We start from the raw sequence: 23,893 nt of genomic DNA on the forward strand, positions 1-23,893 counted from the left end.
TGTGCTGCTATTTCCAGTATTTCACTTTCACAGTCTCTGCTGGAAGCCCTTTTTCCAGAGTCACAAAGTTTTCTTGTTTTTTAGAAAATGCAAACATTTGTTTTATGGGCTGAAATTTGGCATGTTTGGTTTGGAGTGGTTTTGGGTTTTTTTTTTTTTGTTGTTGTTAAGGTCTTGCTGCATTGATCTCTTAAGCAAAGATTTAAGCAGAACAGGTAAAAACTGGGGGAAATACACTTTAATAGAGGAGTCAGATAAACACAGCATTCACTAGGCCTCTACTTAGGGGGTTCACACAATTTATGACTTGCCCCTACTCCTATCTATGAAAATTATGCACCTAATATCTTGTCTTTCACTAATGCCTCCTTTTACTAATGAAAGGTACAGTGGGTTCTCTGCCTCTGAACTTTCCAATGAGTTACTGCAATTTAGAAGGTGTGATATGTACACAGAAGCACACTGCAGCTACATAAGAGGAGCTCTGTACTTTATTCATCACACTAGTACTTCCAAACTGCACCAAACTAGAGGAAAAAATTAATTAGATTTTTTTCATAGTGCATCTGCAGTTCTTCCAGCAACACCCGAGGCAAGTTAAACCTCATATGCCACTGCAGTCATGGCAATTTTGAGATCATCCTGGTCATCTTGTCCATTTCAATTTACTGTACCAGAGGGCTAGAACTGGTCATTCTGGTGAAGGTCATACAGACCTTTTTTAAAACTTCAGTTCTAGCTGAATTCTTTAAATACAATCTCTCCTACACCACCTCACATGACAGAAAACATCCTTAGATGCTGCTCTGTTAAGGCTAAAGGTGGTGATTTAGTCTTGTAATTTCCTGTGCTTTTAGGTATGTGCAATTTTGAAAGGAAAAAACTTGCATTTAATGATTTCTGACTGCTTCTATGATTCAGTCAGTGAGACTTTTGCTTGCAAGACACGGACTCAGCCCAGATCACCTTTTTTTCCTACCCAGCTATCTAGAATTCGGCAGGACCATGAGGTACCAGGAGGGCACTGCTGACCACAGGCATTCAAACTCGCTCCCTGCCTTCTGTTAATGGTTGTCAGTTTCAGCTCATGGCAGTGTCCTTGTCACACCCCCCAGCACACAAAAAATGTCACCAGAGCAACACGCAGGTAAGCAATGCAGGGATGGTGCAGAGATTCACGCTCACCCATGTCCTCAACAGCAAGGGCTAAGGGACGGTGTCTGGGGTTGATGTTGGCCCATCCTTTCTGAGAAATATTACATCCCTCTGTGTCAGGGGCCCCCCTGGTGCAGTGTGTGTCTTTGCAATCTTGAACCCTTACCAAGGATCAAAAGAGCTTCCCTTTGTGTGAATTCATGCCAAGGGAAGTGTATGTTAAATAAACTGCTTGTCATTACCCTGCTATCACTCCTGCCCCAGTGAGAAAGGACTCTGTTACAATTTTATCTTACGTTGCTTTAAAACTGTCCTGAAGATAATATGAAAAAGAAATGTAACAATAAAATTTCTCTTATTCAAGAACAGTAGTATCCCCAAGGGCAAGGTATTCCTATAAAATTATTATAATGCTTTAACCACGTAAGCACAACTGAAAACGTCTTCTCTGAAAACAAGTCGTAGCTCTTCTTTCCTATCTGCAGCCATTATCCTGATAAATTTGGGAAGGTCAGCTAAGGTGTAATCCAATAAATGTGCTGATGTTCTGAGTAAGTACCTCACAATTTGCAGCCTAATCTATTATCCAACTATAAGACCATCAAATGACTCACCAGTTTTAATACTTAGTACAGATCAAACAAAGGAAAATATCAAAGCTTTACGTTCTAGTTCCACCTTTCAAGGACTTGTCTGAGTACTCTTTAATTACAGCAGATGATACATCCAACTCTGGCATTTTCTTTCTCTAACAGGTCTAGTTAGAAGCTGCTGTAGCAGTACTTTTCACAGGACATCATTACATTAACCAGGAGATGCTGGGAAGTCAGATAGACTGAACAAATCAAGTTGGGATTTGATCCCAGAGATGGAGTTCAGCTTCTTCTGCCTGCCAGGCCACACAGGGTGTAGTGCACCTGGGAGCAGGTGACAAGTCTGCAGAGCCCTCACCCAAGTTGTGGCAGAAAGCCATAGGAACAAGCATCTGCATGAACGGGAATGAGCACATCATCTTGGAGGGCAACGAACTTTCAAAGTCAGATCAAGTCCCAAACTTGGGCTATGACTTCAAATCCTCCAAACTCAAATACAGCTGCAGAAGTTTGCATTTGGACACTGTTATTGGACACTGATTTTTAAATTTTTTTCTTTTAATGGTAAAGGCATTATAAATGAAAAAAGTGAATAAAATAAAGGAAACCAACCTATTCACAGAACCCCAGATCCCAAAGGAAGAAGCATCAGGAAACAGGCAGCAGCACTGTCAGCAAACTGTAGATGCTCCATGAAATGGGTACGGAAGTTACATGTCCCCACAAAGATGTCAGAGCTGACTGTGGGCATTGCTGAGGGAAATGGGGAACACAAATCTCTTTCACCCAACTCTAGCAGCGTTTTGAGTAAAGCATTTCCCAGTAACAGTGTGCACTGGTGTGTGTTTGGCCCATGCAAACAAACTGAACATTGGTTATTCACCACAATGCCTCAGCAGAACCCATCTCATTTATCACAACAGAAACCCACTGGGAAAAGGGCTGAATTGTATCTGGTTTATATTGTTGATCTTTTTGACTGACTAACCCAAATTAGACTTTTTTTCAAGGACAAGTCTGTAAGTTTATGCAATTAACTGTGCACATGCCACTAAAATTAAAGCTGAGTTTATAGGGAGGTCCCTGCAGAAAGGATGGAAACCCAGAGCCTCTGTGTGCAGGGGGACACTTTCAAAAGACCACAAATCTGATTTTGCTCTGCTTTTGCTCCATTTGCAGACTTGAAGAAGAGCAAATCTAAACAGATTCCGATCACTACTTTAGTTCTGTTCCAAAGGTATCACTTCTCAGTTACTTAAAAGAAAGGGAGCAATGAAAACAACCAAATAAGACAAACCAAAGAGAAGGCTTGTATGCATAGTGAGTGTGCACCCATCACTGACTTATCCCTTCAATACTTTTGACTTTTGGGGCTTTACTAAGAGAAATACAGCATACATCTAGCTGTATACAGCCTACAGACCCACACACATGTAAGAAATGTGACCAGTTATGAGACTAGGAAGGAAAGACAAGGCACAAACATATCTAGGATGATTTTATGAGATCACAAGAATTGCCCTTTTAAAAGTGCCACTGGGGTGTCACCACTTCCTCTGATAAATAGATGACATCTCACCAGAACTTAAATAGCTCCACTCAAGCACTACCTAGATGAGTGACAAAAATTAGCCAAGTCACTGTCACCCCTGCAGTCCTTGTCTAGACACAGCAGAGAAGTGCGAATTCCAGTCTGCCTTGCTGGGCTACAGCCACCCTGACAGCTGAGCTCCGATCCAAGCCACTTCATGAGATGGGGATATCTGGATCCTTCTGGCAGCGCGACAGACAGAAGTTAACAGAACAGAAAAACAACAAGAAAACAAAAGCACAAAAGTCCTTGTGAACCGAGAAGGTTTTAATTCACGAGTCATTGTTGGTTGAAAGTTGAGGCAAATGAAATGCCAGTTTTTGCAAGTATTTTTCTACAATCTCTGTGGCAATCTGACAATCGCGATCAGAGGCCCTTTGCTCAGAGGTGTGGCAGCTTTTGAGCCGGTGCCCCCTCAGAGCAGCTGCGCCCTTCTCCCCATTGACAGCCACATCTGGATGCTATCAGGAGGAACTGGCTGGCCTTCTCACAACAAATACCAAGCACTTAGCAAATTGACTCCAGAAGTCGATGCTGGCCCCTTTCCCACTCTGTGTTTACACAACGTGCAACTAACCTGTTGAGTCCGAGGTTTGTATGGAGAGCTGCTCTCTAGGTCGGCCAGGATGCTGGTCAGAGAATCAATTTCTGCATCTAAACTGCACCTCCTCTCCTCAAGGGTCTTGCCACCAGGATTCACCTTAAAGAAGAAAGAAAAGTTCCAGTTATTCAAACCACTTGACCTGGCACATGGTTTCCTACTGTCCTCATGGAGCTGTACCCATGCCCAGCAATAACTCTAGGGCTGCAGGGACAAACATGCTGAAATCCTATAGCTCCCTCCAGAACTAACAGCAAGCCTCCATCTCACAGAATTTATGCTGCTTTGGGGCTTTTCTTACGTATTTGCCACAAGGGTCCCATTGTGTAAAACTGACTTGAAGGATTAGGAATTCAGCAATCTGCTGCTGAGCTGAAGACGCAGGACAATCCCCACACCATAAGATGGAGAAGATGTGTTACAGAAGGATACCTGTCTGGAAGGACAAAGCTGGGAACAGGCTTGGAGCACCTGGATCCCAAGAGCAAATCACAAACAGAACAGAGCTACAAACCACAGCAGCCAGTGACTGGCCACGTGCACCTATTCTTATTTTAAATCAATTCTTGGTATGTGTACCTGTCTGATTCAACGCCTCTTCACAAATTTCATCTCAAAAATTAGCTCCTTCAAGGAGGAGTGAAAAAGTTCAATCCATTTCTAGCAGATTGAAGGTGAAGGGTGGTGATTTGCAACAAGCAGTCACAAAATAACATAAGTAAGGTCTTTGTGAAAAGGCTTTTATGCAGGAAAGCCCGTACCCAGAGCAAATGCCAACATGCAGCCAAGGACTCTAATTCAACAAATTTTTCTTTCTTTCTGCTTTCAAAACAGCCCAGTCCCATTTGTATCCAGGCTGGTAGGGACACTCACTTGGAAGGGAAGAGATGTGAATTTTCACCACCACTGCCCACCTCAAAAAGTAAAACCCAGAACTAGAACTCAGTACCACAGCAGAGCATGTGATGCTCAAGCCACTGTTCAAAGGCAGCACTGCAATCCCTGTTAGAATAAGCATTTTTAAAGAGGACTCATTCACATGCTTTATTTTTGATGAATCAACCTAGTCCAAAACCTCTAGGAAGGACCTTTGTGCTGTACAGCCCAAGCCAACAGTGGGACCTCTCAACAGGACACAAAGTAATTAAAGGCTAGAAAACATCCTCCTCAATGTTTTCAGTGTTTTGGGAACCTAGGCAGCTCCACCAGGAATGGGAAATTTAAGAAAACCAGCTGAGGATCCGTGCCATGGACAAAGTAGGTGCTAGGGGCTAGCCCCACTGAGCCAGGCCACCACCAGGGCATTCACAGAAACCAAAGTTCTTGAGTCAAATGAACTATTACACTGAAAGTCTTTTCTCAACATGAGCTATTTGTCTTCTGTTCTTCCACGTCTTACTTATCTGCAAATCCCTGGACAGGATCAGAGTCTCTCTGCAGACATGCAACACAGAGTTTGGTGCAGAAGAGCTCATTCAGAGCTTGACAATGTCAATAATAAAAATACTAAATAATTACCTAACAACTCACCTAATTTCAACTGCAAAAACTGTTCAGACCATACTAGCACCTTCCCACAGATAATCTAGCTCTGTTTGCCTTCACTCTCACCAAGTTACTTCAATTTTCCAAGCCAAAAGTTTGCCTTTTCCTTTGGCGCAGTGGCTGCTCCAGATAGTTTTCATTTAAATTTCATTTTAGGAGCAGTCGATCATTACCTGGTTTTAAAGAACTCCCCAGTCATCAATCTGACACATAAATGTCAAGTTGGTCAAAGAGAGACAGGCTATGCAAAGTAGGCAGCCTCTGATCTGCCAAACTTATACATGCTAGGGCATCCATTAGTACCTAATGATTATTAAATCTTATTGTATTACAATATATTTGGCTTGACTAATAAGAAAATGGAAGCTCCAGCGTGGCTTATGCAAGAACACACCATTTAAAAGGCTGAGAGTCAGGTTAGAAAATACTTACAAACTTGACTCTTCTTGCCTATTTTTATTATAGAGCCGAAGTCTTTCCATCCAAACCATTGTTCAAAAAAAGAAATATTTTTCACAGGAATTAGCCCAGACCATTACTCCTGGCTAACTACAGGCACCTGGAATTTTAAATCTGCAGAAGTGCAACTTCTTTTCCACTTCATGGCTCTTGTTTGGTTTTTCTTCATCTTCCAGTTGTTGGCCTGTAACTGCCACAGGCTTCTCAGACAGAAAATCAGTGATTGCTCCACTCCAGAGAATTCTGAAGTTAAGCAGCCAGGAGTCAGCCTGGAAAGGAGAGGGGAGATGCAAAGGGCATCCAAGGGCCCCAACACGTGAGGTGATAAATCAAGCCAATGGTAGACCCAGGAATAACACTAGAGTCCACACAGGACCTGCCTGGTACCCTGACCCTGGAGAGAAGGGATGGTGGCAGATGAGATCAGCCAATTTCATTTCTGCTTCTTAGCATTTCTGGGCCATATTATTCCCAGGTTCTCATTCCCCAGAACAATTATGCAACAGCTGACTAGCAAATGCTGCAGAACAAGTTATAAGGTTGTAAAAGTTAAATGTCCTTAGGAAACCTAGAAAAATAAAATAAAACAGCATAGAAGCATCTCTATTGATTCTGGGCTCTGATTTATTTATTCAATTAAAACATAATCAACATAGATTAAGAGCCCAACTCCAAAATGCAGGAGCATAATGCAGTGCAAGAGTGCCAACAAATGACACTACCGATGCATGCCAGGGCCTACAGGGGCAGAAATGGACTTGAAAGACATTCAGGAAATGGTAATCCTCAAAGACAGGTTTGTGGTTGCTTTTTCTTCCCCATCCCCACAAATCTTGAATTTTCTCTCTCCCCACAGTGCTCAATATTCAACCAAAGGATTTGCTGCGTGGGCAAACCAGAGCTTTGCAACACCAACTTCAGCAAGAGAGGGTTAAGTTATTCCTCTTCCCATGCTCTTTGTCATGACGTTCCTGTGAAAGTTTTATGATATTGTTCTGGAACAAAACCCAAGCTCCAGGTCCCAAGGCACAACAGGTTCACACAGACACAGCTCTGCTCCGAGGAGCCCGGGCTGGTTAAGCTCAGAGCCCCGCAGATACAAACACCGGAACCAGAGGGAACTGCTTATTCTATTTCTGTCTGGATTTATGGCATTGTTGCAGACATGTCACTTCTGCGCCCCCTCTTCCAGCCAGTAGAATATGGAAAAATGGGTTTAAAAAGAAAAAGGATGCTATCTTTGGCTCAGCCAACGTGAGTTCGACAAAAAGCAAACGTAAGCCAACCCAGTCCAAGAAATTACTCATGCCAGAGACTATCCACTCACGTGAACTTCTGCAACGCCTACACTCCTATCCCCTGGCTCAGTCTCTGCTCTGAGTCAAAAGAGAGAAAAACAGCAGAGAGCTTCACTGCTTGGTTTGCTTGTCTGCCCCTGAATTCCTGGTGTGCAGCTCAGAGCAGCTCTGATGGTAATCCACTCCCGAGCCCCATCAACCCACTCTGCTCTCATGAAAATTTGCTTTACTTTTGATAAGCTTACAAGCCAACAGCAGTCAGTGCCACAGGTCCCCCACACCACTCCAAGGAACATTCATTATAGAACATGCAGTGCAAAGGTCAACACAGGGTCTCAAATTTTGCCTCACTGTGCTAAAAGAGTTGTAAGACTATTCCCTGAGCTAAAAGACGTGAAAAGCACAATGATTTCCCTAGATGTCACCTCTTCCCATAACCCTAGATCACCTTCTCTTATCATATTTTGCAGCTTTCAGCAGAGGAACAAGAATGTCTCTCATTTAACCAAGCCAGCTCCTTGCAGTGGGCTCACAGAGAGGATCTGGCTCCCAGATGTCCTTCCTAGCTCCTGCTCCAAATTCCTTTCCCTACTCAGGCCCAGCCATCTCTCTTTTATTCTGTTTTCCCCTCTCTCCAAGCCCTGTTTTCTGCCCTGCAGGGCTGTAGCTTAGACCAGGCATTAGCCCCTGAGATGAGAGATGCAACGGGGGCTGCCAGGTTGGCCTCTCAGCCAAATTGCTGGTGCCAGGTGGTGTTGCTGTGTCAGGGAAACACAGAGGGTAGCTTTGCAGCAGTGTCCTGCTGACATGGGTGGCAGGCTACAAGTAACTCCAGAGCTCCAGTGTGTATTTTCTACCAACACAAGGCAATGGCCAAACTCCTGAATACTCTGAGTATTTGACTTTGCTCACCGTAGTGTAAATTTCCAGCATCAATATCTATCATCACTCCATCCACTTCAAAAGTCTTGTCTAACAGAGATTGAGCTCAGCACATGTTTCCTGAGCGCTGTAGCCAGCTCATCCTCTGAAAACTGTGTCCCTGGAAGGTGAACTGTCATTTTAGGGAAATGTAGTGCTGGTTTATCAGTGCAGACACCTCCAAGACAGCAGAGCTGCAGCTAAACACACAACCTTTCTTGTAGCATCAGCTCATTTCACACACTGTGCTATCACAGGTCACTGATAACCTCCCAACTCACAAGTGAAAACTGGAGATGAGCACCATGGATATTAGGAAAGGTCACAGCTAATGACTCAAAACAAAGCTGGGGGCCCACAGTGTCTTCTGCTCCTGGTACATTGGTTTTAGCTCGAGGTGCTTGGGAGCTTTCTTTGAGCTGTAACACATCAACACTTTTTGCATTTACACATCCAAGAACAGAAAAGCCTTCTTGGGCAAAGGAAGGACAAAGGTCACAAGAGGAGCAAGTGGAATTTAGGCAAATCAGGAGTTGTGAGCAAGTAGATAGTACATAAGGACTTCTGCCCTAAAAGACTTTACTGTCTTTTCCCCCAGTAAAAGCCAGTGAGCCACAGAAGAGGTGGTAGAGATGATAAATTCAGTGCCCACTGCCTGCTTCTCCACCAGGCTGCACCCATGGCAGCCACCCATCATGCTCTGCAGGCTGGGATAGGCACTGAGGTGGTGGGAAGGGCAAACAAAACAGGAGTGAGCCTCTCCTTATACTCCATGGCCTTGGGCACTGGGCTTAGACAGAGATGTAGACAGAGCAGGAAGGATGCAGCTCTTATTTCTTATTTTAGCTGGGGACAGGTGAGGGACAGAAAAGTGTTTGATGTCAATAGTATCCACTGTACTGACAAGAAGAGGCTGTGAGAAATGTTAACCAGGAAGAAGAAAGGAAGTGATTCAGTCTTGATACACTTCAGGCTGGGACTTGTATTTAGTTTTTCCTTTTTTTTTTCCTTTCTTTGCACTTTCTCTAACAATATCACTGCCAGAGGCAAGGTTCTTTTCAAACACACACCCTTGCTACCTCGTCTCTTATTCATTCTTCTTTCCAAGGTCACAAAAGCCATCTAAAGCCCAAAAGACATTGCAGTGGCAAAAAAAGATGCATACTGAAGGGCATCTATCAGGAATATGAAGCACCCTTAAGAGTTGCTGTGTCTATTCTCCCCTAAGCCTACAGACAAGTGTAAACATTTTCTTTCAAATTCTCTAATGTAAATTTAAACAGTCCCAAGAGGCTGCCCCCTCACGCAGGCACATGGAGACAGGAGCTGACTGCAGCATCCAGGGGGCTGAGATCCCTGATTGATGCCTAATCTCTGTTCCAGGCACCAAGGAGGGCTGGGAAAGAAGTCGTGCCCTTTAAAAACAGAAAGACTGAGTCTTTTGAAACAAATCTGAAATGATGGAAGATTTCAGCAGATGTGACCACAGTGATTTCACCAGATGTGATTGTATCAAGGATCTAATAGAAAAGAACTTCCCTGCTGTTCCATCAGGCTAAAGCCAGGCCTGAAATATCCTTTTGAGTCTTTTGATGACATCAAGGATAAAAGCCAAAGGGAAGCTAGGTTTTGATTTATTTTTTCCCCTTGCTCTTTCATTTTTTCAGGCACAGAATAGTTTTACCTGGTTTGTGTTGCTGTATATCAGCAGGACCAAAGGAAAACACTTCAAAAGTTTAAAGAAGGCACCATTTGGTGCCTCTTAGATGCCACTGTCATTTAACTGAGCAGTGTTTCTTTGACTCCAGCCACTTTTGAAGATTTCACTGTAAAGAGGCAGGTCAGGCCTACCTGGAACAGAGCTTGAATGGGGTGGGGATGATCATCTACTACACACCAGCCTATATGCTCCCAAAAAGGGCCAGTGAACGTGCCAAATATCTTCCCTTGGCAAAGTTCATACTGGCAGCTGTGCCACAACAAACTGCAGAAGGCACAGTGGGGTAAAGGAAGCTGTGCTCAGCCACACCTACAGCAATTAGTCTGGGGTAGCCACAGTCCCACATTCAATTTCTCCAGCCATGGAAAATACAAATAGTACTGGGTATCCAGACTGAACTCATTTCTGAAGCAACAAGGTGTGGTAAAGAACTGCATGGGCTTTCAGCTGGGGCAAACAAACAAGCAGATGAAGGAAAGTTATTTGTTAAGCATTGCTAGGAGACACCTAGCAAAACCTTAACAGCTGATTTAAAAACTCACCGTGGTGTAAGAAGCTTATGAAAAGGACAAATAATAAAAACATTTTTAAAAAGAAAAAATGCAGATAAAGCAGATAAAAAGAAAGCATGAAACTAGGAGGCATCAGTCTCAAAACAAAGGAAAAGGGGTAGGTGTTTTTTCACCCAACACACTGCTAGGCTGCAGAGCTATTTCTGCTGCAAGACACTGTGGTTGCTATGAGTTTACATAGATTTCAAAAGCAGCAGGAGAAACTCATGGAAGTAAACTCCAAGACACACAATAAATATAAAATGTTCTGTGCTGCCCTTTTACATTTATCTCTGGTCACTAGTGATTGATTTGGCTCTAGAGACATTCATATGAAGTCTCCATTTGTGTTTTCTATCCACATTCTGACACCTGCTGGGAGTCACATCTGCTGGAGGGTACATTCCAGTCTCTGCAGGTAAATAACTGACCACAGCCCTAGGTGCCAGGGTTTGGCCCAACACCCGGAAACCCATTCCTTCCTTTCTTTTAGCAGAGACAAAACAGAACAGAATTACAGCCATCTGCACTCAGCCTCCTGGGATGCACAGATTAAAAAAAAAAGCAAAGACTTTGTTGTAGTTATGAATCTGTATGATAATAAAGATTTATATCTCCCTAGAGATCAGCGTTACAGACACTGTTCACACAGTACCTAGGCAACATCCCTGTCCCAAGGAGTTTATTGTCAACTGGATACCAGAATGCAGGCAGAGCAAGGTGCTGAAACTCAGAGATACAACCAAGTTCCTCAATGAAGGCCATCAAATGAAGACACTAATCCCTTGGGCCTAGCTAGCTCCTTAAAGGACTTCTTATTCTCCATCCAAGATTTGCCATCCAAGACCTGACAAAACATGCCAGAAGACAGCAAACCCCTGTCCAAGCCATTCAAGCTCCAGCTGCAATTCTGCTGCAGGATGGCCCTGATTTCCCATGACATGGCTGGGTCTGAGCCACTGCCATAGTCAGCAACTGGATTCTGGGTCAGTGGGCCTGTGGTCATTTTCCACCACTGTTTAATAATCTCTTGCTCCCTGTTCATCCTGAGCAGGGCCCCAGTCCCAACACCAGCTCATTGGTGGGTGCAGGATGCCACCAGTGTGGATGAGCAGTAAAGCAATCCAGAACTACATTCCCTTCCCAGCAGCTCCTGCCCCTAACACCCGAGGGAAGATTTTGCCACAAACACCTGTGGTTAGTCCAGAGTTCTCAAGAATTGGCCACGGATATTAGATGAACGAGCAGAGATAAAAAAAAGGATGGAAGGGCATCACAGAAGTTTAGCCAACAGGATCCATGGCCTTGGGGTACACTCTGCTGAAACCCTGGATCAAACACCAGCAGTGGATGACTGATTGATTTGATGGGACATGAACAATACACCACGGGACGAGCTGCAATATTCCCTGTCCCTCTGTCACCCCTGAGGACAACAGAAGGCAATTATGCAACAGGAATAAAGAGATGCAGCAAACAGCACTCAACAATCCTCCTTGCAGGCCAGAAGTGTGCTTGTAGGTGCCTTGGAACTGGAGATGCCAACACAGAGGTCCTGTGCTGTCCAGTCCCCTCAGCCTCAGGATGGTCTTACCCAGCCCCTGCTGCAGCACAGGCTGGCACCTCCACCTTGGGCATATAAACCTGCACCCAGCTTTTGTGGGTTCCTCACTGTTTTGTTTTGCTCACTGAAGGAAGTCTTGGAAATGTTAAGGTTGGCTAAATGGGGCTTTTAATAGTGCAGTGCTTCCCTGGGCCTCTACACCAAAAAACAGCAAAACAACAAATGCCCTTCAGCTGACCAGAGGATGTCCAATCTGTGGGCCAGAGAATACGTGGGGAAAGGCACCACAATCCTCAGCACATGAAAGCAACAGCATGGATTTGATAAGGAACAGTCAGGGGATGAAGAGAGAGGAGGAGTCCCACGAGCCAACATCTGCCAGAGCAGCAGACCCGACAGTCCTGAGAGTTTACTTAACATGTCTGATCAAAAGCTTTGGGAGTCCTGTCTGTGTTAAGTGCTACCAGATGCAAAATCAGCAGCAAGATGAGAAGTGTATTAATAAACTAAGGAGGCACATAAAGTTACTTGAAAACTGAATGGGGAAGGTGGGGAGAGAAGGGGGAGAATAAAACCAATTTTTCCATTAAGGCAATTTAATATTCTCTGGGTGGAGTTACAATTACTCATCCTTGGGAATTAAATTGAATTTGTGAAACATTCCTGTTCATCAGCAGAATATACAATAAGAACTGGGATATATAATTTTTTTCTTTACACTTTGGGTAAGACAGCACTACCTGTCTGTCCACAGGGCAAGAACAGCTGGCCATGAAGTTTTTTTGACCCAGCATGACTTTCACTGACTTTAACTTTACAGCAGCAGGGAATATATCCCTTTTCTTTTAATTAATGCAATTGCATTAGGACTCATTATTGACAATTATGGTGACTGTTAAAAGTTTCACCTTTCTTTGTCCACTCCCCCACCAACTTAAAATCTGCTCCAATATCGTCACAAATTAATGTTCAATTAGCCATCAAGCAGAGCTGATGTTCCCCACAGAGCATTGCTGCTTACAGAAAAGCTGAGAAATAGGAGAACGTAGCAGATATTTCATCACTGCCTCCAAGGGGAACCATAACCAAAGAGCAGCCAATTACCCCAATACAGCTGCAAAGTTTAATCAATGTAGAAACCAAATATCTCATTAGGTGTCCCCTGCAACAAAGGAGGACCTTCCCACTGACTCACATGACACAAATGTTACATTTTCGAAAGATCCATTGGTCATATGAAAGAGCAAAGACTCCCTTCATCTTCACATCCTGGCCAAGTCCTGACCTTCATCTTTTTTTTTTCTGGCATAAGAAAAGAGGTAAGAGGAGGATGCCTCGGACAGCATGGCATGTGTCTGACAAGCCACAAATTGCACACACCTGCACACAAGGCAGTCTGTCACACCCAGCCCCACGACTCTGCATTTATATCCAGATGGGAAAACCACACCAAACTCCATCTCCCACCAGGCACAAGATAGTGCAGAGCTGAAGGTGATTTTACTTCTTTCAACACTTGTGGTGAGCCTGGCACTGACATACCGTGTCCAGCACGGGAGGCAGTAGCTTAGGAATTTGAGATGCCCCAAAAAAGCAGAAAACAGATGAAAAGGAGACACATAGAGAACTCATTTGGTTTCACCTATGAAGGAGATTGAGTAGCTCGATAGCAATAACTAAACAGTTTCACAGAATGAAAATGACAGATACCACAAGACTGTCCAATCTAGCAAAACAGAAAAAACACACAGCAGTCGGGAAGCCAAAGCTAGGGAAATTCCATTTAGAAATAACAGAGATACTCACTTATGTGTAATACTGCTGGCAATTAAATGTTAAAACAAACTTCCAAGATTTCTCCACCCCTTGATGTCTGCGGATCAAGGCTGGACGCCTTTGGTCTCCCTGGGTGACCAGGCAAAGCTTTATGATCTGCATGAGGCAGAAGGGCACAGCTGACAATTTAATGGCTCTGCCTGGCCCCCACCTCGGCAGAGGTGAGAAAGAAACAGCTCTGCCAGTCCATAAAGATCTACTGACATCATTCTGTGTTTGCACCAGTTTAACTGGAAATTAAATTTACATGAACAAATTCTATCCCACACAAGACTGCATATTGTGACAGTTAAATAAAGAGCTTTTTAAAAGGCACACATCTCAGGCAATTTAAATCAAAAAAGATAGGTTTTGTTAAAGCTACCAATTTCAGAAAATTAAGGTTGACTAAAACTGTTTTTAAAAACTCCTTTTGGAATTTAATCACATATTGGAAACCCATATGCAGCTGTTTGTGTCACCTGCAAAAAGACTGTATAAAACATAAGCATACGCTTAATTTTACACGTGTGCTTAAGTTCTTTCAACTTTAATGAAGTTTAAGCATACAGCCAAGCTTCTCTGAATTTGAGAAAGCATTCCTGAGCATGGACTGTGAAGCTATTAGGAAATCACCAATGAGAAAAAAGTAAAATTAAAACTGGCTGGTCAATTTTCACAGCCTGAGTAAGCACTAGGTCCAGAAATTAAACATATAACATATTTCTCAGTTTGTTTGCTTGTTTTGCTGTAATAGGAAGGGGTGAGTGCCAAACTGTTTGCAAGGATTCCCAGAGAACCTGGCAAAATGTCAGCAAAATGGATGTATGAAACTACATGAAAGTCAATGGCTTGGGTTTGGCTTCTGAGGAAATGAATCATGTTAAAAATCTACTGTATGTCTCAAAGCTGAGAAGAGGAAAATCTGGACTCTGCCTCAGACTACATGTTTTTGGGGTGGTCAGTGGCTGCACTTCATGGGGCAGGCCGGCCTCAGCTGGGCAAACCCCACAGTCTGATTCACTGAAGAAGGTTCTTGCCTTCATGAAATTTGCTATCTCATTTTCCAAACCATTAGACTCACTTCTACATTCCCTTCAAGGCTGCCAGATGTGTGTCAGGTATTGGATTTGGCTGGCTGCCCATGGGTTTTTATTGCTTTTTTAACAACAATTGTCTTGTTCGGATACCTTACATTCTACACATCTCCTAAGTGGGAACCTCAGCTGAAGAAAAGGGACACCCAAATCACACAGAAAGCTGAACAAGAATTTGTGCTGCACTAAAATGGAATCCACTGTGCAAATCCCTCCTGGGTGAGCTCCGAAGTTTGATATTGTCCACATACAGATAAATGAACGTAAAGTGACGTCTTTCAATTAGAATTCATGCTTCAGAAAAGCACACATTAGACCCCAGCACACATTAGACCTCAGGAAAACAGCATTTAACAGTAATTCCGCTGGGGTCAACACGCCACAGAAGCCAAACTTCTGCACTGAAAGCGTGTTCCTTACCTAAGTGTCTCTAAGAGGCTCACCTGACCTCAGAACTGACCACAGCTGCTCCCTGAAGGCAGCCCTACACCACCCATGGGTATCTGCAGAGCTCAGCAGGGGCATCCTTCAGGAACACACAGAGAGGGCACTGCAGGGCTGAACTGGAGGAATTTGCAGAGCCAGAGACAGGGGGAGGAAGAGGCAGGCAACTCAGGAGCTGGGGAGGAAGGCCAGACCTTTAACATGACAAGACGTGAGACAGTTTCCATGGCAAAAGAGAAACATGGAGATGGAGAGGGAAGGAGCTGTGCCTCAGGACTGCTGAATGAAAGGAGTTTGTAAAGCACCTTTGCTGCTTACTGTCTTCAGCAACACTTGGGAGTTGCTACAGCTTTCTCAAACGTTTATATTTTACTTCTCTCACCATTAAAACCAATACTAAAGCAGTCACATGATGTTTTCCAGATGCTTTTCCTTACCTGTTGTGTGTTAAAGCTAATCAACATCCTGCATTTTAATCAGCAAATCAAACTGAAAATACAATTGTGGAGAATGGTCCTTCAAAGATGGGAGTTTTATGGTAGCAGACACTTAAAATCATGTCTGGAACAAATTCCTTCAGCTCTGGCTGCAACATTTCTCACTGGTATTTCTACCATCTTCCAGCTTGCTCAGTCACTGTGCCACACACTCCCCACAGAGGCAACATTTTCTAACAACAAAACCACCCTTCATGGCAGCTGAAGCTGTTTTTCACCAGTGATGGAAACTGAAAAACAGAGACAGGAACCTGCATTTCAGCCACTTCCATTCTTGGAAATTAGATGCTCTCACAACTTCTCCATATCCACATCTCATTGCTGCCAGATAAAATTTTCATCAAAAATAGGATGAAGTTTGCCCTACTCTTTGAAAAACTCCAGGGCTCTAAAACTGAATTTAGGCCACAACTGGATTCCCCAAGCACTAGAGTTCTATTTCCTTTTAACTTGTTTGGCCAAAGCTCCTTTCTACAGTGCACAGCACCAGAGCACTTAAAGCACCAGACCCAAGGTGGGAATCTGACTCTGCTCTGTCACATTCCAGGCTACCACTATGCCCAAGATGCATGGAAAGACTGACTTTCTAAACCACCTTTTCCAATCCCAGCCAGCTTCAAAAAAAGAGGCATAATAATTTGTCTGCTGCAGTTTTTAGCATTCTTTCTTGTTACTGACAGTCTGTTTTAGTCTTGCTGCTGCATTATAGTTCCCTTATGCAAAACAGGCTATCCAGGATCTGAGACAAGAGCAACCTACAGTGCAAGAGATTTTTCCTAGGACCTGTTAACCCAACAGCAGACTTTAACAGCACTCAGATATGGGAAGAATGGAAACTTCTTCTGCACTGGCCATGTTATCTCACTCTGTCACATCACACAGCTCATCTGCTTTGATAGGAGCATTCCCACATCTTCATTATCTTTTTATTTTCCCTCTGCTTCAATAATTCTACCTTAGATACAATGATGTATTTGCTTGCTTTTGGTCTGTCACCAGCCAAGCTCTGACAGAATAAAATTGCCTGCTTCTTCTGCATGCTCTCCATGCCTCCACTATTACTTTCCACATTCATGTCTCCATTACCCCTGAGTATAATCCAGGTTACAGATTAAACTCTCTGCAGGTGCCAGCTCTGCCTGACTCCATCATTTGCAGTGTGACAGTGTCCCTCAGAGATGTGTCCACAGGACCAAGGCAATGCCCACCAGGGTTTGTAGTCCTGGGCACAGCACTGGGGGAGCATGGCCTTCTGTCTGGACCCAAACTGGCAAATGTGTCTTAACCTGGGATGGATTTACCTTGATCAGCTCTGACCATTACAAGCAGCAACATTTCTGACCTTTCTGTTTCCTCTCATGACTTTTTAGTAGGTCCCACACCCATATTTACACATGATCTGTACCAGGCTTTTGCTTTCCTCTGTTCCTTCACCTCATCACCTGCTGCAAGGCAGATTACCAAAAGCTGCCCTGTTTCATCTCTGAAAGCATCTCCCAGCCTCAGCCACAGGGCTCCCCTGCCAAAGAAGGCACAAGTATGCAGGTCCTGGTACATCCTGTGTGCTGGGTCACTGTACTAAACAGTAACATAACAAATACATTAAATAATACAGTAATAAGCATGATGAAAATAATGAGCACAGTTAACTGTTTGGGTCCTTGCTTACTTTGTAGTCCTTGCTGAGAGGTTCAGCTGTTAAAGGCTGTGCTGCATTATAACATTGCCAAGATATTAATAGCCAGGCAGGGAGATGAATGGCAGGCTCACACTGCACAATTAAAACTTTTCCAGTTTACCCTTTCAGTAAAATTTGTGGTTTATAATAAGCATCTTTGTCTATTCTGAAGAGAGTAAGAATTGGAAAGTTACATGGATGGGAACAGAGGTTCATTAAAGATTTAAAATAGAATGTGGTTTGGCATTGTAAAATAAACATGTGTAAGATGGGATGCATCAAGAGCTGCCTGAAAGAAGTGCTCAGTGTTCCTTTTCTCTTGTGATCCTGGATCTACTGATCATGCTGCCCACAAAAGGGAGGGAAAAGCAGCAGGGATAAAACATGCATGCTTGCTTCCAATAATGTGAAAGTCTGCTCTATATCCCCACTCATGATTCATTTCTCATACATATATCTATAGGGTGTAAATATATATATACACACATAGAAGTAATGCATGCATTTTATCTCTCATGCATCCCAATATTCATCAACATATACAGATGTTATATTACTGAGTTTTCTCACCCTAGAACCTAAATCCCCTTATTATAGAGCAAACACTTATTGGCTTGTAGAGACCCAGTGAGCATTTAAACATTCAGAGAACATACATGTTATCTGTTTAAGTCTAACTTAGAGCACAGCACATTCCTGTTTCTCAAGCATATGAGGAAGGCAGGAAGGAAACAGATAAAAAGCATTCCTTCAAAGCCAAGATTTGAGTAAAGGGGTTAACATTACCAGGTAATTTATTTATACTGTTGGACACAGCTTCAATTTAGATAAAAGGCAGATGCTTATCACGTGGATTTTAATAAATCAGGTTAGAAGTCACAGTCAGAAATCTGTAGAAGCTGGATCTCAAATGGCAAGCAATGCACACAGACTGTGGCTTTATTTACAGAGTTTCTGGAAGTTACTGATCCCTCCTGGAGTCAGGCAGCCCCGCCAGCAGCGCGAGCTGCCCTGTGGTACCAACATTCCTTGCCAGCAAGCACCTACAACCAGGCCACTAATCCTGATGATTAACAAAATCTAGCACTAGAGGGAGGCTGAACACATGCTCTGCTCTCTTTGGCCTTTTCAGCTTCTCCACACATTAAAAGGCAGGTGAATTAAAGCAAGCCCAGCACCAGCAGGCAGAGCCCAGCCACTGAACAGGAGATGAGAAATTTAAGGCAGCAACCCCCAATGGCAAAATTCATGCTCTTTCCTCCCCAGCTATTTGCCAAGAAATGCACCCAAAATTCAGACATAAATTTTTTAAAAAACCCAAAAAACCCAAACCAATTCCTGTGTCCTGGCTGTTCCTTCAGCCAGTGAGTCAGAGCCCACAGAGGCACCGCCGCCGCCGCCGGTGGGGAGCGGAGTCAGACGCGAAACACCTGGCAGCCTCTCCCCAAGGAGGATGAGGCTCTCACTTCTCGCACCTATCAACACATTCCCACCTTCTCCCAGCTCCGAGGAGCAGTGAGACAGGTCTCCTCAGAACAGCCTCACAGAGGAAGGCACACACGCCTCCAGAATGCGCTGCAGCTTTTCCCCTTCCAAAACTCCTTGGCAAGAGGAACTCGAGCCCTTTGGCTGATTTTCTGCACATCGCAACAGGACAACACCACTGGAGAGTTCAGAAGCTCTGAATATGGGCACAGTTCCCTGCCCGTGTAGCTGCAGCCCTGCAGCCCCTCCAAACATAGATGGTTTTAACAAGAACTGGTATATTAAAATTCTTCATGTTGCACTTCATGCAACTATTCAAAGTCCGATTTTTTCTTCACTTTAACCCCCAACCTAAAGCCACTTATTCACATCTGCTTTGATATATCCCAAATTGTTCCTATGTTCAGGCACTGATGGTGTTTAGTCATTAATTTGCAGTTATTAGAGTAATGAGGCTCTGGGATGTAGCAGGCAGAATAGCTGAGACACAGGAGATCTCAGTCTTATTTTTAGCCTGCTACTGGTCAGCCTGATGACCTAGGCAAAGCACTTTCCCTGCTCCAGCTCCCTTATCAGGAAGAGAGTGGTATTTCTTTTGTCAAGTGTTTTGTGGCCTGTCAATAAAAGCCACACTGATAACAGCTGGGGGTTGCTGGGAAAGAAGTGCCATGCCAGCTCAACACAATCCCCTTCTTCCCATGTTGTGGCAGCATCTCAGATCCCAAAAGAAAACCAGACCCATCTGCAGATGCAGCACATGCAGGTAAATAGTAGAGATCTCTAAACGGATGTTTTCCCTTGGCAAGTTGGCAGCTGAGGGTCACATCTGCCTTGAGCCACCCAGATCCTGCCCCAACATGAAATGCTGGGCTCTGACCCTCCCCTTTAGAGGGAATCAGTCATTTCAAAGCCATAGCACCCATGACTCCTGAGACAGCCTTCACAAGGATGGGACATGGGACAGGGACTGGCTTTTCACACAGCTGTGAAGCCCTGCCTGGCAAGGAAGGAAGGAATTGCCAGAGCCATGAGTGAGGGTCCCTCTCTGTGAGCAAATAGGGTCCTTGAGAGGTGGCTGATGAGAATTTCTCACTTTGGCTTTCCCTGGCCTGGGCAGATGCCTGTTTTGAAACTAGAAGGCAAAAACATAATAAAAATCTGCCTCCCTCCCTCCCAGATCTATCTATTTCCCTTTGACAAACAGTGATTTCATTTTTCTTCCCGTCCAAATTTTTTTTTTCTTTCTCTTTCAAACTGAGCCCAGGCCAACGTGGCAAAAGGCTCTTTGCTCATGTCCTTATTTGTCAAACACGCCACCACCACGCCCTCACCACCATTCTGGGAACAAGTCCTTGCCTTCCCCCGCTGCAGCCAAAGGGGAACTTCCCAACACAACTCTCCCCCAGCCCAAACACACTCTTTTAAAAATAAATATTGCCTTTTCTTTCCTTTTTTTTTTTTTATTTCTAAAAAAAAAAACATTCCAGTTAATAAGAAAGGAGTTAAAATTTCCTTCCCCTTTCCTCCCCACAGGCCTGCTATGAATCCGAATATGACGGATCTAGATGGGAAAACAGAAATTACAAGAAAATGCCAGATCTATCACAAAGGTATTTTATGATCCAGCCCTCCTCTAATTTCCATCAGAGCATAAGTCAGATACTAAAGTACCTTTTTGGATCTGATCCTAAGTGGCCGGTTCCACTGTCCAAATAGAGATCCAGAGATAAACAGGTCTATGAAAACTGGGTATTACTTTAACTGCTGCTCTTAAGCTACAGCTTAAACTGTAATAAGCTGTGCAGCTTTCAGCCCTCTGGTAACAGTAACACACAAACTGATAATAAACTAAACATTTATCCTGCTGTCCTCATCAACTTAACACCTAGTATAAAAAGCTTTACCTGGAGCCCCATAGCACACATACTTCATAATCTGTCATCAGCACTGTACTATCCAGAGAGAAATTTCTGATGTAAAATAGCTGATTTGATGGAACAGAGGAATTTCATACTCTGGAGTAGAGCTGGAGGGCTCTCACCAGGTCCAGAGGGGCCAAACCACCCAGACAGCAGCCTCAGGTCTGGGCAATGCTCAGGAACTGGGTCTCCTGCTCCAGTGCTTATATTTAGCAATGGGGAAACTGAGGCATGGAAATTAAATGGTCTGGCATTGGAGAGCAAAATCAGCCTCTTGGAGCCCAATACAAGATATTCAAGTTCACAAGATCCCTGATTCCAGACAACCATGTCCTCACAGCAGATGGAACACAGTCACCATTTGTTCTGCTCCTTTAGCACAAGAACGCCTGTCCAGAGTTGAGAAAATTACTGTGTTTGATGCACAAAGGCATTGGGCAGCTTTCTCCAGCACCACCTGCCCTTTTCCTCCTCTCTTGGGCTTTACATCTTGCTTCAGCATGACTTTTGCTGCTCCTGAGAGATAAGGAGCTGATCTTGCAACACAAAACCCTGCTGGCTCCTGACTTAGCCCTGACTTTTGCCTGCTCCTACAGACTTTTGATCTCCTACAGAAAATGGAAGGGAAAAGGGAGAGGAATAGGTGACCTCTCTGATCACAGATGAAAGACAGGGAAAGGCAGGGAGCTCTGTTTGCTGCATGAGAGTACATTTGAGATGGTGACAGGCAGGACTGCTCAGGTACAATTGCTAGGCTCACCATGCAAAGGAATCCTGCTCTAACCAAGCTCTTGCTAAAACCCCACAGTGAACACAGCTCCAGTCCCAGTTTTATAAAGCCAGAGAGAAAGGGTGTGACAAATAGCAATTCCATGAGTTCAGAGGGAAGAGCTGTCCTGCTGAGTGGTTCTACCAAGGGGCACAGCCCCGTGACAGCCTCGAGGGCTCAGGGACACTTTTGGAGCCACGGCAGGAGCGAGCTCCTTCCAATAAACACACCAGGCCCTCTCCTTGGGTGACCTGGGAAGGGGGAAGCCTGACCTGAGGAATCCTGTGGGGTACCACGACCCCTTCCTGCTGCCCAGGCTGCCATGCAGGCTCCATGCAGGCAGTGCCCTGCCTCTGCCAGGAGCCGGCTGCTCCACGGCTTCCCAGGGCTCTGGAAGCTCCCTGCTCCCACGGGGGCCACTCTTCTCAGAGAGATAAAAGACAGAACAACACTTGCTGGGGAATTACTTCATTCCCCCAAGGCTGGGAAAAGCCATGCTCTGCACTTGGCAATGTCCCTGACTGCCGCAGCCTTTCCTGGCAAGGGAGAACACAATCCCCATTAACCCCTTCCTGCTCAAAGGCTGCTTCCAACACTGAGCCCATTGAAGGAGAGGCTGAGGCTTTGCCATCCCAGTAAGCCCATGAGGGAGGGGAATGTTTTGTTCTTCCCAAGGCACAAAGCAGACAAAGTGAGTCTAGAGGTGGTGAGAGGGTCAGAAACTAAGTCAGGTCCTTTGAATTCTGTTTAATGCCTGTCTGCTGGCCTACTCTCATGTTCAAACCCACCAAGGGATACAGGACTGCCACAATTCTTCCAGGGCCATCAAAAGCAGCCCCATGTCTTTGGATATGTGGTTACACGACTCCCAACAGCCTCAAACGTAGACCATGCTCTCTTTGTTCTCACCACTTCTTAAAGAAGGCTCTTCCAGACCTTTGGAGCCCCAGAGCTTAGAAAATTTCTGAACACCAGCACAGAGGTACTTCTGGCAAGCTCAGGCTCTCCTGTTCCTGCACCAACACCCACACAGAGCTGAAATACAGGTTTATTCCCCAAGTGTCTTTCAAATTTGCAACCAGACCCATCCTCAGCCTTCCTTTTGCTCAGCTAACTAGATAAACTCTTCTGGTCTCCACTTGGAAGATCATCTCCTCAGTCCTTGATCACTTTGACTGCCTTGTCCCAGAAGTCTGAACACATTTCTCCAGAATGTGCCTGAGCAAACATAAACCTGGCACTCCAGGCAAACCTGCAATACTGGCACAAAAGTATTCATATCTTGTAAAGGTGTTCAAGGCCTGTCCATATTCACTTTGGACCTACCATCATCACCTGATGCACCTTAGAAGTTGTATTTTCATCCAGGTGGCCAATCTAGAAGATCCAAGCCAGCAAAAAGAGGGGGCAAAGGTCTCAATTACATCACTGGAGCCTGGGCCAGGGCTTATTTGCTTCACTTAATTTTAGGCATCTAAACAAAGCACTTTCAGGATCAGATTACTGCCCTAAAGTCTCTCCACAGTCCATGGAAGGAGATGGCCATTCCAGAAAACAATTCATTCTGGGAAGGTTCCACTCCCATCCGCCATCACAACGACATAAGGCAATTAGTCTCCTAATTCAAGCCGGATGGGAAAAATCCTTTAATAGCCCAGTAAGTTTTGAATGGAAATACTCCCTGCTTGGGAAACACAGCTTGCTAAAGCTGACTTCGTTATTCCTGACCCATGATTTTTAACCAGAACTTTGCCACCTCATTGTAATATCATTCATTCATTTCCACAATTTCTGGATCAGTTCTGCACAAATGACGAAATTCTTGTCTTCTTACCTGTACATTGTAAGTAACATCATCCAGAGGGGGTGGGGGGGGAAAGGCACCTTGTGATGATGTGATGTTCCCAAGGTCATCCACAGGAGGGGGAGGGGGAGGAAGGAAGTCCCCTAGGAGAGAGAAGGAGAGAATTTAAACTCAGCAGCATTTCCCCACATCATGACGTGGATGATCAGGAGGAACCCTGCAATACTCTTAGCTCTGCCCATTGGTTTTGTGGCACAGGACATAACACAATACTTGACCATTAAATGCTCAGCTTCACCCCTCACTGCTTCAGGAAATGGCTACACAGCTGAGTAACACTGGCAGATGGCTTAGGGGTGCTCAGATTCCACAGCAAAAGGTGATGTG

The 23,893-nt window shown here is 44.5% G+C and overlaps 1 protein-coding gene across 1 annotated transcript in view; it reads right to left on the bottom strand.

The window, feature by feature from the left end:
• The window catches only part of LPP (LIM domain containing preferred translocation partner in lipoma), a 319,560-nt gene that overhangs the window by 148,230 nt on the left and 147,437 nt on the right, over positions 1 to 23,893 (bottom strand). The window contains exons 6-7 of the mRNA XM_036388370.2: positions 23,537 to 23,649; positions 3,917 to 4,039 (exon numbers count right to left, since the gene is read on the bottom strand). Coding sequence (XP_036244263.1) covers positions 3,917 to 4,039; positions 23,537 to 23,649 — 236 coding nt within the window. The remainder of the gene's footprint in view (positions 1 to 3,916; positions 4,040 to 23,536; positions 23,650 to 23,893) is intronic.

This window comes from Molothrus ater, chromosome 10, assembly GCF_012460135.2.
Source record: "Molothrus ater isolate BHLD 08-10-18 breed brown headed cowbird chromosome 10, BPBGC_Mater_1.1, whole genome shotgun sequence".
NCBI lineage: Eukaryota > Metazoa > Chordata > Aves > Passeriformes > Icteridae > Molothrus > Molothrus ater.